Below are 20719 nucleotides of genomic sequence, written 5' to 3'. Positions count from 1 at the left end.
CTGGACATGATGATTGGACCATTGGATCATTATCATCGGACGTCTTGATCGTGGGCCCCCATGGGCCACGAAATAGTTTAGTTGTTTAGATTGTTTACATGCTTGTTATTTTTGGTATACCTTATGTTTGTGTTGAGATTAGGGAGTTAGGAACAACTTTTAATTTATTAAGCGTCTTTATGTTGAGAATCTTATTTAAGAGTGTCTGTTTGTGAAAGGCCTTTTCTGAGACTATAAAAGAGAAAGATGGGTGTGTGAAGCCCTAATGCCATTATTTTGAAAAAATAAAGCTTTGTGTTTTCTCTTCTTCATGTGATTTGAAGAATATTCCATGTGATTTGGAGCTTGGGTGTGTTGTGATTGTATTCTCCATTCAATGGAGGTGCGAGGCTTCCATCTATCATCTTCTCTCTTCATTTTTATCAAAGAGAGGTATTTTTCTAAAAAACTCTCTTTGCTTCCTTTCGTATCCAAGACCCTCCAAATCATGATTTTTTTTCAACTTTTCATCATCCAACTTTAACCCCAACCGAAATCAACCATTGAGGATATTGAAACCCTAGCCAACAACTCACACGTGCGAGCCCCTAGGCTGAACATACTGACAACTGCTCAATTCGTTGATTTCTCCTTGCTTCCCCCATCAAAACCCCTTGATTCCCCATCCATAACCCTTCCCTAAACCCTAGATCCTCAATTTCCTATTTTCTCCCGTTTCTAAAAACCTTAATTCCACAATCCCAATTCCCATGAACCCTAAATTTTCAAATTTTAGATTTTCCCCTTCCTAACCCTAATCATAAAACCTATAAGTCAATCCCTAAATTGGAAGTTCTATGCGGGCATGTGATTTAGGTTAAATAAGACTTTGTTTCCTATTGTTACTCTTAATTACTTGGTGGGTTAGCATCTTTTGTTAATTGAATTACTTTATGGACTATTTTTCTGTAGCGACCATTATGACTTCGTAACGTGCAATGGCTGCCACTGCTACTTTCACGTAATGGCTGTTACAACATACCATGATTAAAATCTTGTACATTAACATAATTGGCCCAACGTTGTCGGATGTAGTCGCTTCTTCTCCTTGTCTCATTTGAAGCCACTAGCTTCTAGCATCACTTTAACACATTTTTTTTGAAAGATAACTGATAATTTATTGAAGACACTTGCAAAGCGAGAAAAGAATACAAGGCCCTAAATTACCCAAACAAACAACTAGAGGGGGATGTCAGCTGAGGCTACCCTCACATAGACCGCCCAATCCTTCACTAGTCTTTTGACATTAGAAATCAACTCAGGCACCCCTGCCTCCACATTCTTGAAACAACGCTCATTCCTGGAACCCTAGATGACCTAAAACACTGCCATAAGACTTGACGATCCTTACCTATTCTACCACCATGCCACGCCCATAACAACTCGACTGTTTTCGGCATGACCCAATCCACATGCAAAAGGGGAGAGGAAGTAGTCCCAGATTGATTTAACAAAAGGGCAATGGATAAAAAGATGGTAGATCGATTCCTCATTGCCCATGCACATTAGGCATATATTAGGGAGAACCATCACTCTTTGCTGATTATCAATAGCAAGAATTCTTTTCAGGCCCACTAACCAAACAAACACAGCAACCCAGGCAGGAGACCCATAAAACTAATGATGGAATGGATGCTTCAGAATTGAGGAGGAATGCTCAGATAAGAAGAAAGAATGGATTGATTTAACCGAAAACTTCCTTGGTCTAGAACCAAACCAAAAGACCCTTTGCTCTTCCAATCTCTCCAACTTAGCCAACTGAAGAAGAGCCAACAAAGCAACATACTCGTTAAACTCAATATTGGATAAGTTTCTACGGCGAGGAGGGTTCCACACAACCACCAATTAGCCACTCGAACAAATTTAACAGGAGCAAGAGCAACGATAGTAGGAAACAAAGCTCAGAGCTGCTGGACACCACACCAAATATTGACCCAAAACCTTATGCGCGAACCACCTCCCACTTTGAAGGAAATATCCTTGCTGACTAGATGATGATTGGCCATACTTGCTTTCCAAGCTCTCGAAGCTCTGTACAAGGAAGAAGCTTTGACAAACCAGCCACATCCTGAACCCCATACTTAACTGCGATAATTTTCCTGCATAGCTTGTCTTCGTCCTTGTAGAATCTCCAAATCCATTTCCCCAACAAGGCCAAGTTCGCAGAGCGTAAGGGTTTCAAGCCGGCACCCCCTTCATTTATGGGTTTGCACACTTCATCCCATCTTAATGGACGGAACTTCCTCCCTTCCCTGAAACCATTCCAAAAGAAAATTCTTCTAAGCTTCTCAAGTTTTGCTAGCACCGAACTCGGGCATTTGAATAGGGACATGAAGTACATCGGCATATTGGAAAAGGCTATCTTTATCAGAGTGAGACGGGCTCCCAATGATAAATACCTACATTGCCAAGAAGCTAACTTCCTCTTAATCTTCTCAATGACCTTGTCCCACAAGTGTAAAGCCGACTTCCCAATACAAAGCGGCAAACCCAAATACTTAGATGGGAAGGAGTCCACTTGGAACCGAAAGCATTAGCCAGCTGAAGCAACTCTGGACTTCTGACATGAATACCAAACAGCTCAGATTTTGCCACATTAATCTTCAAACCTGAAACCGCTTCAAAACACACAAGAATTTTCGAATATTTTACACTGAATCTGCACTTGCATTGCAAAGGAGAAGCATGTCATCTGCATACTGAAGATGGCTAATGGTACGATGGAAATCCACAATCTGAAACCCATGAAAGCACCCGCTTTCCTCACCTTTATAGAGCATCATGCTCAAAGCCTCTATGACCACCACAAACAAATACAATGAAAGAGGATCTCCCTGTCTAAGGCTGCGAGATGCCCTAAAGAACCCTTTTGGGTGACCCATTCACCAGGATTGGAAAAGGAGGTGGATTGAATACAAGATCTAATCCATCCTCTCCACTTAGTGTTGCAACCCATCTTATGAAGCATGTAATCAAGAAACCCCCAATCTACATGATCGTAGGCTCTCTCTATGTCTAATTTACACACTATGCCACTCTTCCTTCTCCGGAATCTGGAATTGATACACTCATGAGCAATGAGAGCGGTATCGAGAATCTGACGACCCAGAATGGAGGCCCCTTGATTTTCCGCGATCACATAGGAGATGAAGTCTCTAAATCTATTGGCAAGAATCTTGGCCAAAATCTTATAAGGACCCCCAATAAGGCTTATAGGCCCGAAATCTTTCAACTGCTCGGCCCCTTCTGACTTGGGAATAAGAGCTATAAAGGAAGCCCCCATTTCCACTAAGAGACGAACACGCTCCGAAAACTCCACCTCAAAGTCCATAACATCCCTCCCCACTACGTGCCAGAATTTTTGAAAGAAGGCCATGGGAAAACCATTGGGGCCCGGAGCCTTGTCCCCATACATAGATCCAAGAACAGATTTAACCTCTTCTTCTGTCACCAGTCTTTCAACAACGATGCGCCATCAGCAGAGGGGATGAAATTGCAGGTTTTCCAATCTAGGTCTGTCCCATATGTCACCTAAAAGCAGATTGCTATAGAATGAGACAACAACGCAAATTTGATCCGTATTTGTGAGAATTTTCCCATCTACTTGTAGGCTATAGATTCTATTGACTCGGGCTCTTACACTAGCGAAATTGTGGAAGAAGCGAGTATTCTTGTGCCCTTATGCCAAATTGCACTAGATGTTTGCCTCCATCTAATCTCTTCTTCCCTTGCCCTAGCCGCATAAGCATCAGACAGGCCTACCGTCTTCAAATGGTCTTCCTCAAATATGTTTGAGGCCTCCTCCGCCTAATCCAACTCATTAATCTCTTCAGTCAGCTTATCAAAAGCTTCTTCTCTTTTACCTAGCACCTTTCTTCCACATTTTCAACCTCTCTTTCAACAGTTTAGGTTTTCTGGCTAATCTGCCTGCAAATACTTCTACCGGGAAAGAGGCCCACCAATCTGAGACTAACCCTTGACCTATAGCCAAGCAAGCTCGAACCTGAAGGGTCTTGGGCCCCAATCTTCCTCATCTATCTGGAGAACAATAGGTCTGTGATCTGAAGGGGTTTGGGCCCCAATCTTCCTCAACGTTAACACAACTGTACATCATCTTCATGGTCCTTAATTGATTTTTAACAATTTCTGTCAAAACATCGATTTGGTGGTGCTTTCCAAACTCCACTACAACAGCTTTGTATGCTTCCTTTTTTAAACCATTGTGCCTACCTTACAACCATCACCAACTTGGTCAAGTAGCAAGTCTATATGTTATCCATGGTGTCATTCCAATATAAGTTTCGATATCTCAGGGGACTTCCCCAACGACTTATAAAGGGGACTTAGCCAGAGAATTGTTTATCCATTGCCACAAGACTTTCTCGGTGTTGAAGAGATACCTAAGGATACATGGCTGGTGTGGTATCACTCAAGTTATGGTAAAATAGACATAGCTAATTTCAAATGTTTGCATAATGTTGGAAATACGGAATCATGAAGAAAATGTGATGATGTATGAGTATGTAAGGTGCATCTGAAGAGTGTATATGTAGTAACAAATATATAAATAACAACAATGCAAGCAACCAATTCTTCATCAATGTCAATATTTGGACAGGTATAGTTGGAAAATCACTCTAGCGTGATGGATGGGCTTAATTCCAGATCCTCATTGGGAGTCCTTCCCTGAATTGTACCCATGCATCTGTCTCAGTTTGTGTGGTTGTTTGAAGAATCCGGTTCTCGACTACGGGATCCATGTGCATTGTTGAGGGTTGAAAGTTACATCCATAATCAGTTTGACTGTTATATTCGCGTAGGACGGTTAAAGTAGGATAGATGAGGAGGTGAATGATTGCATGAGCATGGTCAACATAATCGGTAAAGCATGTAAGGACGCCTATAGATGATGAATATGGTCAGGCATGGAAGATAGATGCACACCTTGGTTCGAGTTAAAGTTACTGTAACTTGTGCCAATGTTTGGGGTAAGGGGGATGGGTATATCCGGAAAGGAGGGGAAAGCAATTGTGAAGACTTCCATTTACTCTTCACTTGCACTGGTCTTTTGAAATCCCATTGAGGATTCTCGGTCTATTTAGACAAGAAAGGCACCATCTATTTCTGAGTAATCCATGAGAGAAACGGACGGAAATTTTAATTCCTTTATCTCTGGTTTCCTTCAATGTCAAACAACCATGATAGGTCACATCAGCCAATTTCCACCACTTCTCCTTTTGTTTCCATCTAATCAAACAGGCCCTTATGGATAAAGTTCTCTCCATGCCTTTATATTGTATTGGGTAATCCCAAGCAAAACCCATTTACCAGTCGTACTTTCATAGCTTGTCTTATCCTTTATCTTGCTGTGCTTGTGTAATTTATCTGATGTCCTACTTGAGCAAATGACTTATTTATGTTGGGATGGTGGCAGGGAGCTATTATTGCAGGATCAATTGCGACATGCGAAAGAAAGTGTTTCGAATATGCAGAAATTACATGAATTGGCTCAGAGCCAGTTGTTTGAACTTCGTGCTCAATCAGGTATTTTAGCGAGCAATAGTGAATGCAAATGTAGTATTGCTTTCTCTTTTAAATATCTTTTAAAAATTATCTTCATGTTATTACCGGCATTGATGGTTGTCTGTCCATTGTCTTGGAGAAAATTTTAATTATAAAAAACAGCTCATACAACCCTCAATTTTGTCTATCTATTTCAGAGGAGGAAAGAGCAGCAAAGCAATCAGAAGTCAATCTCCTTATGGATGAAGTTGAGCGAGCTCAGACTAGACTACTTAGTCTTGAAAGGGAGAAGGTGAATATGAGAATCCATTTATTGTTTATTTGTATCTGTCATGGTCTAATGGTTTTTTCGGTGATTTGTAATGAGTCTAATGACGCATGGTTTACTAAAGCACTAAAGCTCAATCCCTAAGTATATCTTGAATTTCAACTTTTATTTCCGTTGATGGTTGGAATAGTTCATCACTTTCACCTTTGAAAAAGAAAAATAGTTCATCAGATTCAGAAACTCATTCATTGAAACCCGTGTGTGTGCTATGGTGCCGGGCAAGGACTTCAATTGTTTTGTACTTTTCATGTCTAAATATCGTGTAGCCATTTTGTTCATCTATTTTCATTTGAAACAAATTGATTTGTTCCATGATTGTTAAACTGGATGTGGAGCTTGAATGATTAACTGCCTGCCAATGGAAGATGTCTGAAGATAGAATTGTAGCCACAGATTTTGGTCCCCCTTTTTTTTTTTTTTCCATCTGTGAACAGCTAGGGAAGTGAGCTTGGTCAGGGCTATTATTTTGACAACATTGGTAAAAATTTCGCTTGAAGTTCCTTAAAAAAAATAATCTTTCGAAGCAACATTAATCTGCCTCAAAGCTTCTATCGAATATCATCAAATAGGGGCCATCAGATGTGAGCCAACTTACTGGTTTTGATATGTTCTTTGTTATCAAGAAATGCATATTTAACATGTCACATGCATATAAATTTAAATATTTTTATGTGGTTGCCTCTCAATTTAAAATTCATACCCCTTTCTTAGAGAAATTACATAGATGAACTTTTTTTTTGGAGAGAGAACTGCAAATTTATTAAAGTCCGCAAGAAAGCGGGAAAAGAAAACAAAACAATCGAAGGGCTAAAACAAGAAAGAGAGGTCAGCAGAGCAGATTCTTTAACATAAGGGGCCCACTTTGACACAATGCATTTGATGGAGAGAACAACCCTTTCAACTGAAGAAGTCTTGCTTTTGAAACACAAGCTGTTACGGTCCTTTCAAATGTACCAGAAAATACCCATTATAACAAGAAGCCATACCGCTTTCTGAGACTTGCCACTAGCTCCCCCAAGTGAAGCCCATAAAAGACGGTCCAAACTCTATGAGACAATGGATGAAGAGATGAACAGTAGTTTCTGTGTCTGCCATGCATATTAGACAAATGTTGAGGATGATAAGAGATCTCTTTTGAAGATGGTTACAATCCTCTTCCTACCAACCGACCAAATAAACACTGCAATTCTTGGAGGAGCACCAAAATTCCAATGATGGAAAGGATAAGAAGAAGGCTTGGCTGGCTTAGAGATTAACCTGCAGAACGAGCTAACTGAAAAGGCACCTAAACTATTTCCCTTCCATACCATCGCATCCTTATCTTGGGGCAAAGGAACATGAAAAGCAAGGTGATTCAGCAAGCTAATGAATTCCTCGGTTTTGACATCGTTAAGATTCCTTTGACACAAGGGAGACCAACTTGCTACCCCGGCACATAAAGAGTAACAATGATCAACAGGGATGAACTTATCTGAAGCAAGATTGGCTATTCTCAGAAAAAGCTCTATCAAAGGATGATCTCCACACCATGCCTTTATCCAAAAGCGAATGTGGTTTCCCTTCCAAGAGAGAGATATACCCTCCCTGAACAGATATATAGTTGACATGACTGCCTTCCACACACTAGAAGTGTGGTAGAGGATGAAGGCTTTATACTCCAATCTCTGGTGGGTGCCGTACTTGGAAGCAATAATTTCCTTCCCTAATTTTCCATACTCCACCCCGAATCTCTAATGTTACTTTCCAAGAAGAGCAATGTTCATAAGATTTAGATTTTTCAACCTGGTTTCTTTTACAAATTAAAGAAATTGTGCTATACTTTTAACCAAGGTTTGAACCTCTCTAAATCATTTGGCATCAATATAGAGTAATAAGAGGCTATTTGCCCTCTAGGAATAATAAGGCAGTGTGTGTATCTAAGTAGCGTTGCTCCAGGTGGCCAAGGACAATAATGGGGATCTTGATCTAACTCTTACTTATCTGGGAATTCCAGCTGCAGTAGAGGGAACATGTCTCGGGGATCAAGTGGCAAGAGATGGCTGAGGGTGGCTATGCATCAAGTCTGCATAGTCCGCATAATGGTGGGAGTGACTTTTGGGGACAATATTGAAGACTATTACGCTCCATTCTTATTCGTGAAAGAAAGAGGAAGCCTTTTGATGCAACCCGCTCCCCAGAAGAAAGCCCGACGATCTCTTAGAAGCTAGAAAAGCTATTAAGTCTTGTTTCTGACGTCAGTTTTTTATCCGGGGATTTTGATTCAGAGGTTAGGAAGGGAAGATAAGGGAGGTCAATTCCCAAATGAGGATTCTTTGTCGGAATGTTAAGGGGCCGGGATGCCCGCAAAAGATGCGAAAAATAAAAGACAATTTGCCATAGGTGGAAACCTCAGCTGATTTCTTTCCAGGAGCCTAAACTGCAAGGAGTTGACAATAAGGTTGTGGATTGTCAGCGAGTCTTCATATGATTGGGTGATCTCTGGATTAGTTGGTTTAGCCAGGGGAATTTTAGTAGCTTTGGACTCCAACCTGTGGTCTAAGGTGGATTCATGGGGAGGATCTCTCTTTGTTAGTGGTTTTATCATATGTCGCTATTGGTTTCTAGTGCTGTTATACGTTTGTGTATGGCCCAAATCAAGCTGCGAGAAGGTCCGAATTCTAGGAGGAACTCAATTAAGTGCAGGGAAAATTTGACTGTCCCTAGTGTATTAGTGGTGACTTCAACATTACTGGATTCTCTTTTGAGAAGTCTGGTAGAGAGAGTCATGAGCAACATGGAGGGCTTCTTTGTGTGGGTAAAACACGGTTTGGTAGATCTCCCTATGGTCAGTGTGAATTTTACTTGGTTGAATGGTCAGTCTACTCTAGTCATATCTAGGTTGGATAGATTCTTGCTGTCTACAGAATGGGTGGAGAAAGACCATTTCAAATACTTGAAAGGGCTCCTTAATCTTGTTTTCGACCATTGTTTCATCCTGCTCAAAGTGAGGTGGAGAGGTTGGAGCCCAATCCATTTTGTTTCGATTGTCTTGTTTGGAGATTGACGATTTTGCAAATTGTCTCAAAGATTGGTGGAACTCCTCCATCTTTGTGGGTTCGCTAATCCCGCTTCATCTTTGTCTAGAAGGCATTTGCCGGAGGTGGAAACCTCATTTGATTTCTGATCGGAACATCATGCGCACGCGCACGCCCCCCACCCTACGCACGTACTCAAGGAGGAAGGCCCCACTATCAATCCGGATCGACGACGACATCTATGGAGGACCTTTTAGTTAGGGGACTGTGCTATGGAGCATTGGAGTGGACCCGATCATCATGTGGATTCCACCATTGGATCTCATGATCGTGGCCCACTACCCTAGATGATCTATGATTTTGAGTTTTGGTTATTATCATTATTAGAAACATCATGAACGGTTTTGATTGCATAGATTAGTTGTTATTTTTGTTACTTCATCTTTAAGTATTAGTGTGCGCACATGGCGTAGCTTTTGGGGTTTAGAGTTTTCTTATAAATAGACAACCCCATGTAGGTATTTTCCATTGAAGTTTTATGAATAAAATTCTACGTTTTTTCTTCTTCTCTATCTCTCTGAGTTGAAGAATCTAATTGGGTGCGAAACCCTCCTTTCTTCGAAGGGCTAACTACCGTGGTTTGAAGCCACAACCATCCCAAATCATCCTCACCCTCTACACCCCACATCCATCATCTTTTACAGCTCTCCCATCTTCAGATTCACCCCTTTTTGTACCTAGGTTCTCCTCCATAGCAGATTTTCAGATTCTGGCCCACCGGAGGGGTTGAAACTTCGGCGGAGCACCACGCACAAACCGGGCAACGGATCGACATGAGATTTGGTGTGTGAGTGGGCCACCCTTAGCCGATCCCACCCTAGGTGGCCTTTTCCGGTTTCGTGAGCCCCACAAACGTGCGGACAGGGATTCACGCACGTGTGCCTGGGCTGGGTTGCTGTCCACACGCGTGGATCATCTCAGGTTCTTTCTCTTCTATTTCTCTCCTCTCTTGCCTTAAATCCCCAACCCTAACCTTAGATAATCCCAAATTTCAAGTATTTCCAACTTTGCAAACCTTAGATTTTCTCCTAATTGAAACATGGTGAATCTCTTGAGTTGGGGAACAATCCTTTGCAAGAGTGGATGAATCTTACACTCCTTTGGGCATTGTTTGGTTTATAATTTTGTTTGATCCAGCCCTAAACTTGTGTAGGCTTGGACCCCGTAGATTCCCCTTGATTGAATGTTTGATTGTATGTGGGACGTGGAATTTTGTGATTGTTTAAAAATTGGTATAATCTAAAGCTTGAAATCTTGCATGTCATATTTAATTTCATTTCCTGCATCAAATTTAGTATCAGAGCCTAGGGTTTTCATAGGTGAATGCATCAAATTTAGTATCAGAGCCTAGGGTTTTCACAGGAGAATGCATTGCATGTTTAGGGTTTAGTTTATTTATGTCTATTTTATATCAAGTCTCCTCTTATAGGGCTGTTTAGGACCCATCATTCACGATATGGGCTGCTGAATTTTCTGTTGTCAAAAAATCCCCAAATTTCATAGCTGAATTTTCTGTTAACAAATTATTTAGGCAGTTATATTGCTGGAATTTTAGTAGCGTTGTGTAGTTTCCCTCATATAGAGTCCTATAGGATCATTTAGTCCCATTTAGATGCATATAGTTGTATTAGAGGGTCTTTGAGTTGAGTGAGTGGTTGTATGCCCACACGTACTGGTCGTGGTTTTGGTTTGCACCCTATGCTAAACATGGACCAATTGCAAGAGTCAATGAACAACATAACCTGACAGTTTGAGTCTTTGGGTGGGGGCTTGGAACAGCGTATTGACCAACGCTTTGAACAGCTTAATGTGCGCGTTACCCAACTAGAGACCTCCACCCGGGCAAATGCCACCATTGGGGAAGATGCCTAATCTCAGGCAGGTGGTCAGGAGGATAGATAAGGGAATGAGGGTGGCCAAGGAAACGGTCATGGGTGCGCGCCTGTGCACCGACCCTACGAGGGGCATCACGATTATTATGACCCAGATGCACAACTCCTCAAGCGAGTTAGAGTAGAGGCCCCTACGTTTAATGGCCACTTGGACCCTAAAGCTTTTCTAGATTGGTTGGACCACTATTTTGAGTGGTACGACATGTCGGATGCTCGTCGAGTCAGATTTGCCAAGATGAAGCTTGTGTGCCAAGCAAAGAGGTTTTGGGCTACTGTGGAGCAAAAGAAAGAAAGGTTGAGGGAGCCCCCAATAATCCATTGAGGAGAAATGAAAGAAACTCTAAAGGAGTACCTCCCTTTCTCTTCTTACTTGAGGTTGGTTGAAGATTGACAGTCTCTTCGACAAGGTTCCATGAGTGTGGCTGAATACATTGAAAAGTTCAAAGAGTACTCGACCCGGTGTGAAGTTGAAGAGGATCCCGTACTCACTCTTGCTCGATTTAAGACGGGCCTCCATTCTGACATTAAGAGAGAGTTGCTCGACAAGGACATAGACACTCTCGAACAGATGTATCAAGTAGTGTTGGAGGTCGAGCAATACTTCAAAGCATCTGTGGGAAGGCGGTTTGAGTTTCGTGATTCTGGCGCTAAGGCTAAGCTTTTTGGGGCTAAGTCTAGCACTGGATATCAATACAAGCCTTCTAGTAATTCTCAGTGTAGGCCCAAGGATGATGAGGGTAACGGAGTTGTCGGGTTTAGCTTGTGTAAAAGTGATGCGAGTAGGTGTTTTAGATGTTAGGGGTTTGGTCACTTTGCCTACTAGTGTGGCATGAAAGAGGGCACCAAGGTGTTCCTTATTGATGGGCAAGTAGAAGTAGTGCCCCCACCAGAAAGTGACAGTGAGGAAGAATATGAGCCAGTAAAAACCCCTAGTGATGAGGAAGAGCGAGTGCAAGAGCCTGCAACCCTTGTAGTTGTGCGTTGCACCTTTGCACAAGCCAAGATTACCGATAATTGATGCCGCAACACAATCTTCTATACTTAACGCAAAATGTGGTGATAAGAGTTGCAAGATGATCGTGGATAGTGGTAGTTGTGCCAACGTGACATCAACTGGCACTGTGAGCCATTTGGGCTTGAAGCTTGAAGCCTATCCTTAACCCTATAGAGTGTCTTGGGTTGATGAAACTTCTATTCCAGTCTCGCACCGTTGTTTCGTTCCTATCCAGTTTGGATCATATAAAGACACTTTGGTGTGATGTTGTTCCCATGGATGTTGGCCATATCATTCTGGGTAGGCCCTGGCTCTATAATAGGGATGTTACCATATTTGGCTGTTCGAATGTGTGTACATTCTGGTTTGAGGGCAAGAAGGTCAAGCTAAATCCACTTCCACCTTTGAGCACGACCGGAAAGGAGCCCACCACAAAGAGTGGTGTGAGCGGGTCAAAAGAATTGAAGGAATCAAAGTCAAGTCTAAGCCTCTCCATATTCTAAATGCCAAAGACTTTGAGCGAGAGACTGAGTCGGACTCGATAGTGTACGCCCTTGTGGCTAGGGAGTACACCAGAGGCTAGTGTAGAGTTACCTACTGAGGCCATTCCGGTAGTGGATGAGTTTTGTGATGTCTTTCCTGATGATCTACCGGATAAACTTCCCTCTATGAGGGATATACAACACGTCATTGATTTAGTCCCTGGGGCGACTCTACCAAACCTCCCTCATTACAGAATGAACCCAAAGGAGCATGCAGAGTTGAAGAAACAAATTGATGAGCTCCTAGAAAAGGGTTTTATTTGAGAGAGCATAAGCCCGTGTGCCGTGCCTGCCCTTCTTACACCTAAGAAGGATGACACATGAAGGATGTGTGTTGATAGCAGGGTCATCAACAAAATCACAATCAAGTCACAATCAAGTATCGGTTTCCCATACCGCGTCTTGATGACGTGTTGGATATGATGGCCAACGCTACTATCTTCTCGAAAATTGACCTTAAAAGTGGTAATCACTAAATCCGTGTATGCCCTGGCGACGAGTGGAAGACGGCCTTCAAGAATTCGTCTTGTTCTCAGATCACGAGGCCTTGAGATATCTGAACTCTTAGAAGAAATTAAATCCTAGGCATGCCAAGTAGGTCCAGTTCCTTCAAGAGTATACTTTTGTGCTTAAGTATAAGGCTAGAATAAGCCTATCGACGCATTAAGTTGTCAAGTCGCGTTACTCAATTGTATAAGTGTCGAAGTCACAGGGCTAGAGTGTGTCAGAGAGGATTATTCTGAGTGCCCAGATTTTAGAATTGTGTACACATCGTTGTTAGAGAGTTCGTTAGGGCTAGCAGTTATTATTTGATATTGGATGGATATTTGTTTAGGAGTGACCGCTTGTGCATACCTCGCACCTCCCTCTGCAATTTTCTTGTCTGGGAGTGGCATTTAGGAGGGTTCGCGGGTCATTTTATTCGAGATAAGACCATTGCCCTAGTGGAGGATAAATTTTATTGGCCAAGCCTGAAGCGGGATGTGGCCAAAATTACAGGGTAGTGTCTTACTTGTTAATTGGCAAAGTAGAAAAAACAGAATACAGGGCTATACACACCTTTGCCAGTTCCATTCGCCCTTTGGCAGGACATCAGTATGGACTTCGTGCTTGGGCTCCCCGTGACTATTCGGAAACACGATTCCATATTTGTTGTTGTGGACCGTTTTTTTAAAATGGCCTGAAGTGGGACGTGGCCAAAATTATAGGGCAGTGTCTTACTTGTCAATTGGCAAAGTAGAAAAAACAGAATACGGGGCTATACACACCTTGGCCAGTTCCATTCGCCACTTGGCAGGACATCAGTATGGACTTCGCGCTTGGGCTCCCCAAGACTATTCGGAAACACGATTCCATATTTGTTGTTGTGGACCGTTTTTCTAAAATGTCCCACTTCATTCCTTGTTCGAAGACCTCTGACGCATCTCATGTTGCAAAGTTGCTCTTTAGTGAGGTTGTCAAACTTCATGGATTACCTAAAACCATAGTGTCTGACCATGATGTGCGATTTATGAGTTATTTTTGGAAGATACTATGGCATATGATGAGTATTAGGCTCCAATTTTTTTCTGCCTACCACCCTCAGACCGATGGTCAGATTAAGGTGGTCAATAGGAGCCTAGGAAATTCGTGGGGGAGCACACTAGGATGTGGGACACTGCACTACCTATCACCGAGTTCGCATTTAATAGTTCTATCAATAGATCCACAGGTTTAAGTCCTTTTGAATTCGTTACTGGTTATAAACCTAGGAAGCCTATTGATCTTGTCCCTATGTTCTTGTCCCATAGGCCATCAAAGTCTGCAGAGTCCTTTGTACATCACATTCATTCATTCATCACATCAAGAAATCCGGCGAAAGATCAATACTAGTAATGAACATTACAAAATTTCTGCAGACCAACATAAACGATTCAAGGAATTCAATGTAGCGGATTCTGTGATGGTCCACATCAGGCCAGAGCGGTACCCTCAGGGAGCCGTTCGTAAATTACACGTGCATAGCGCTGGACCATTCAAAATTATAAAAAGAAAAGGTCTCAATGCGTATGTGGTAGATCTTCAACCTTGCATGGGAATTAGTTCCATATTAAATGTGGAGGATCTAGTTGCACTTCAGGGGACCACTGATACATTGTCCAACCTTTCACCTAACCATCTTGATTCCCCAGACATTTCCCTTGATCCATGGCCCCTTCTCGACCCATCTTCCTGGCCTCTATCTCCCATACCTACCCTTCCCACACCTAGAGAGGAGATAATAGAGGATATTCTGGACCATCAGATAGTAACGACGTCGGATAGCGGATTTCGAAAGTTCCTGGTTAGGTGGAAGTCACGCCTAGCTTCAGTTAGTACGTGGCTCATTGAGGATGAGCTTCAGAGAGTTGATCCTGACATCTTGGAGCAGTTCAAGAGTTTTGTTTCGCTAGTGGCAAAACCTTTGTAGCCGGGAGAGTTGATGGGGACATCATGTGCACGCGTATACCCCCCACCTTACGCACGTACTCAAGGAGGAGGAAAGCCCCACTATTGATCTGGATTGACGACGACATCTATGGAGGACCTCTTAGTTAGGGGGCTGTGCTATGGAGCATTGGAGTGAACCCGATCATCATTTAGATTCCATCATTGGATTTCATGATCGTGGTCCACTACCCTAGATGATCTAGGATTTTGAGTTTTGGTTATTATCATTATTAGAAACATCATGAACGGTTTTGATTGTGTAGATTAGTTGTTATTTTTGTTACTTCATCTCTAAGTATTAGTGTGCACACATGGCGTGACTTTTGGGGAGTTTTCTGATAAATAGGCAACTCCATGTAGGTATTTTTCATTGAAGTTTTATGAATAAAATTTCATGCTTTTTCTTCTTCTCTCTCTCTGAGTTGAAGAATCTAATTGAGTGCGAAACCCTCCCTTCCTCGAAGGGCTAACTACCGTGGTGCGAAGCTACAACCATCCCAAATCATCCTCACCCCCTACGCCCCACATTCATCATCTTCTACAACCCTCCCATCTTCAGATTCACCCCTTTTTGTACCCAGGTTCGTCTCCATGGCAGATTTTTAGATTCTGGCCCACCAGAGGGGTTGAAACTTCTGCGGAGCACCACGCACAAACCGGGCAGCGGATTGACTCGAGATTTGGTGTGTGAGTGGGCCACCCCTGGCCGATGCCACCCTAGGTGGCCTTTTCTGGTTCTGTGGGCCGCAAACACGTGCGGACAGGGATTCACGCACGTGCGCATGGGCCGGGTTGCTATCCACACGTGTGGATCAGCTCAGGTTCCTTCTCTCTTCTATTGCTCTCCTCTCTCACCTTAAATCCCCAACCCTAACCCTAGATAGTCCCAAATTTCAAGTATTTCCAACTTTTGCAAACCCTAAATTTTTTCCCCGAATTGAAACATGGTGAATCTCTTGAATTGGGGAACAATCCTTTGCAAGAGTGGATGAATCTTACACTCCTTTGGGCATTGTTTGGTTTATAATTTTACTTGATCCAGCCCTAAACTTGTGTAGGCTTGGACCCCCGTAGATTCCCCTTGATTGAATGTTTAATCGTATGTGGGACGTGGAATTTTGTGATTGTTTAAAATTGGTATTATCTAAAGCTTGAAATCTTGCATGTCATATTTAATTTCATGTCCTGCATCAATTTCTTTCCACGGGACTAAACTGCAAGGAGTTGATTGTAAAGTTATGGACTCTCTGCGGGTAAGTCTTCAAATGATTGGGTGATCTCTGGATCAGTTGGTTCAGATGGGGGAATTCAGGTAGCTTGGTACTAACCTGTGGTTAAGGTGGACTCATGGGGAGGATCTCTCTCTGTCAGTAGTTTTATCAAATGTTACTATTGGTTTCAAGTGGTGTTTTGCGTCTATGTATGGCCCAAATCAAGCTACGAAAAGGCCTGAATTCTGGGAGGAACTCGATTTAGTGTGGGAAAAATTTAACTGTCCCTGGTTTATTAGTGGTGACTTCAGTGTTTTAAGTATCGACGACATTGGCCGATATATTCCACGATATATCTTGTATCCCGCTTGTGTTATACGAAACGCACAAGTAGTATTATATTTCCCACATGTTCAATCTGGTGAGCACCTTTTTTTTTGTTTTTTTTTCTGTAAATCATGTTAAATCAGTGTCAAATTGTTAAAAATCCATGATTTTTCATGTTTTGCATGAAAAATCTTGGATTGGGAGCTTTAGTTTTGAGATTTGGCGGAGATGGGCATAGTTGTGGAAAATTGGTAAAAAAAATCCTAATTTCTCACAAATCGGTTGCAATTTTAGTGTCCAAACATAAAATCAAACACATATGTACTGATCTAGTGATTCTTCTTTTGCTTTTGAATGTATTGCTTGTGTTTTCACATGTCTTTTCACATTTATAAATGATATGAATAGACTTTGAATATACTTGCATCAATTCAGTTAGACAACGCATAGATTAGGACCCCATACAAAGAAAACCTATTATCTGCACTTATTTTTTGTAATGTTTTGATTTATAAGTGTGTATTTATGTCTTTTTTAACAATCATTGAAGTTTCATTGAAAAATTCGACCAATTTCCCAATGTTTCCCCATGTTTCTAATAACAACGATACATTACGCGATAAAATTGATATATCCAATGTGATAATCGATATGTATCCGCATCCCGAGGGTGCGATACGTAACGTGATACTGATATTTCAAACACTGGTGGGTGACTTCAAAATTACTAGATTCTCTTTCAAGAAGTTTGGCAGAGAGAACGTCACGAGCAACATGAAGGGCTTCTTTACGTGGATCATCAAACATGGTTTGGTAGATCTCCCTATGGTCAATGGGAAATTTTCTTGGTTGAATGGGCAGTCTACTCTGGTCATGTCTAGGTTGGATAGATTCTTGTTGTCTATGGAATGGGTGGAGAAATACCATTTGGCATACTTGAAAGGGCTCCCTAATCCTGCTTCTGATCATTATCCCATCTTGTTCGAAGCTGAGGTGGAGAGCTGAGAGCCCAATCCATTTTGTTTGGAGTTATCTTGGTCGAAGATTGATGGTTTTACAAATTGTCTCAAAGATTGGTGGAACTCCATCTTCGTGGGCCACGTCGATTTTTTTCCAAGTAAGAAATTAAAGCTTCTAAAGGCCAAAATTATTAGTTGGAAAAAGGAGTTTTAGGGAAAATGAGAAGAGGAGATGGATGAAATGTTGAAAGGAATTCACAACATTGACATAAAGGCGGAAGATGTGGAGTTTTCATAGGAGGAAAAGGAAAAAAGGATGTGTTTATGTAAACAATATTTGGATTGCCTAAAGGCGGAAGAGATTAAATGGAAGCAATGTTCGAGGGCTACTTGGTTAAAGGAAGGGGATAAAAACACTGTTTTGTCATAGCATCGTTAGTGCGGGAGCAAGACGCAACAAGTTGGGCAGTGTTGTAGTGGAAGGTAAGAAGAATTCAAGACAAAGATTAGGTGTGCGCTTCGGCTGTAGAATACTTCGAGTCTCTTCTCACTGATGATGATGCAACATCTATCTAAATGCCTTTGTCGGAGGAAGAAGTTAATGCCATTGTAACTTCATAGGGAAGGGATATGGTCCACAATCCCGATGACTTCCTTGTGGTTTTTTTTATTTCAGGAATTTTGGGATGTAGTTAAAGTGGACGTTATGAGTTTCATGTCGGACTTTCACACTAGAGGCTACTTATTGATGGAATTGGGTGTGTCTTTTGTTAGTATCATCCTGAAGATTACATACAGGTGCAGATAGTCTGAAAGATTTTAGGTCGATTAGTTTGATTGGAGGGCTGTACAAGATTGTAGCTAAAACTTTTTCTATAAGATTCTGGATGGTTTTGGTATTAGTTGTTTCTAAGTAGTGTTCGCAATATTGATACTATCAGTCGAAATTATTGTTATCGTTGGCTAGCGACATGAAACCCGTCGGAAACCCCTAAAAAACAAATTAATATGTATCGTGCAATATATCGCATGGTTTTTTGCGATATCACAGATATTATTTGCAGATATATCCCTTTATCTATGGATTTTATCCCAAACCCACGGATCTACCGTAGATTCTGTTACAGACTCATGGATCTGCCGTAGCCAACATTCGACGATAATTTCAAAGATAAAAGGGCAGATAATGTTGGGCTTGCATAATTACTAAAAAAAAAGGAAGAAGGAAAAAAACAGGGAAAAACTTTCAATTTAGAGGGGATTTCGGTTCCTGTATAAGAATACTGCGTGATCGGAAGTAGAATTTGGTGGGCCACTCGATCGATCCACAACGACGCGTTGTAAGTTCCATAAATTCTCGATTTCCCTATTTTTTTCTTTCTTCAAATAGATGCTAGATTCAAATGGCAATGGAGATTTCGACAAGAAATCTGCAAATACCCCTGGAAATTTGGGTTTGATTGAGGGATTTTGGGATTCTTTGAGAGATTTTAGGGTATGGTCCTTCCAGCCTTTTCTATTTTTGAAAATGGCTTTGAAAGCCTCTTACGGATGCGGGTTGCTTCGCGTTAGCTCAAGACAGACGGTCCTGTCACGGGCTTTGTGGGGTCCACCTTGATGTATATGTTTTATCCAATCCATCCATTCATTTTAGAAGATCATTTTAGGGCATTAGTGCAAAAATAAGACAGTTTTAAGGCTCTAGTGGACCACACCCCATGAAGTGGTGGAGATTGAATGCTTACCATTGCTAACTTTTTGATAGGGATAAAAGTTTTGGATCAAGCTGATATTTTATTTTTTACCTTCAATCAGGTCTATGTGACCTTATGAACAAGTTGGATGGCCAAATAAACATCATGATGGGCCCTACGACATTTCGAATAGATTGGATGACAAAGAACTCAATCACTAATGTTTAATGTTGTGTGGTCCACTTGAGCCTTCATTCTGCCTCTTTTTTAGGATCATGGGCTAAAATGACCTGTCAAAGTGGATGGACGGTGTGGATAAAACATATAATATGGTGGGCCCCATAGAACCCTTGATCGCATCAGTCTCTTGCTAGGTACGGGTGGAGCCCAACTAGGGTGAGACCTTGGAACCATTGATGTGGGTGGGACCCTAACTGTAGGGGCCCACCTCGATGTACGAATTGTATATCCACGTCGTCTATATGTTTTTTAAGCTTATTTTAGGCCATGGTTCTAGAAATGAATAAGATAAAAGTTTCAGGTGGACCACACTACAGGAAACAGTGGTTAATGACCATTAAAAACCTTTTGTGGGCCACAAAAGTTTTACATCAAGGTGATATTTGTTTTTGTCGGTCGTCCAGATCTGTATGACCTTATCAATAGGTTGGATGGTCAATAAACATTATAATGGACGCCAAGAAGCTTTTAATGGTGGAAGTTCAATGACCATTGTCCTGTGGTGTGGTCCACCTGAAATATTTGTTGGCTTCAAATTTGGGACCATGTCTTAAAATAATCTGCAAAAAAAAGATGGATAGTGTGGATATACATTGCATACATCGAGGTGGGCCCTACTGTCAGGGTACACCCACATCGTTGGTTCTAGGTCTCACCCAAGTTGCGCTCGGGTATTTACCCAATCAACACCCATTTTTTAGGGGGCAGATTAGGTGTGTTACAACAGGGTATTTACCCTTACCGTGGGCCCACCTTGATGATTTGGTTACATCCACCCCGTCCATCCGTTTTTCTAGTCCATTTAAGATGGGGTCCTAAAAATTATGTAGATCCAAATCTCAGGCGGACCACACCACATGAAAGAGTGGTGATTGAGTGTCTCACTATTAAAAATTCCAAAGGGCCCATCGTAAGGTTTTCATATTGTTTATTTGCAATCCAACCTGTTGATAATGTCAACAAAATCTGGATTAAGGGAAAATACAAAGATGATCTTGATCCAAAACTTTTCTGGCCAATAAAAAGTTTTTAATGGTCTTTCATCACCGTTTCTAGTGGTATGGTCCACCTGAGATTTGGATCTTCTTAAGGTTTGGGATCACGCCCTAAAATGAGATGGGAAAATAGATAGATGGCGTGGATATATAAAAACTACATAAGGTGGGCTCCACACATTAGAGTAACACTCACTAAGGTGTTATCCGAGTGGACCACACCACAAGAAACAATGGTGTGATTGAACACCCACCATTAAAAACTTCCGTGGGCCCACTTTAAGCAGATCGATAATGTTTATTTTCCATCCAACTTGTTGATAAGGTCGAACAAACCTGAATGAAGGTAATGTATAAAGATCAACTTGATCTAAAAATTGTGGTTCCCCCGGAATTTTTATTTGCCATCCAACTTGTTCGTAACGTCAAAAA

General features: G+C 41.7%; 1 protein-coding gene across 3 annotated transcripts in view; it reads left to right on the top strand.

Annotated features, from left to right (window-relative positions):
* The window catches only part of LOC131251309 (protein CASP), a 136735-nt gene that overhangs the window by 39421 nt on the left and 76595 nt on the right, over window positions 1-20719 (top strand). For all 3 annotated transcript variants that reach the window (XM_058251957.1, XM_058251955.1, XM_058251956.1), the window contains exons 6-7: window positions 5474-5583; window positions 5760-5854. In XM_058251957.1, the coding sequence (XP_058107940.1) occupies window positions 5474-5583; window positions 5760-5854 (205 nt within the window). The remainder of the gene's footprint in view (window positions 1-5473; window positions 5584-5759; window positions 5855-20719) is intronic.

The sequence above is a fragment of the Magnolia sinica genome, chromosome 7 (genome assembly GCF_029962835.1).
Source record: "Magnolia sinica isolate HGM2019 chromosome 7, MsV1, whole genome shotgun sequence".
In the NCBI taxonomy this organism is placed as follows: Eukaryota; Viridiplantae; Streptophyta; class Magnoliopsida; order Magnoliales; family Magnoliaceae; genus Magnolia; species Magnolia sinica.
Note: the sequence above shows the minus strand (reverse complement) of the source record. Positions and strands in the feature narration are given on the sequence as shown.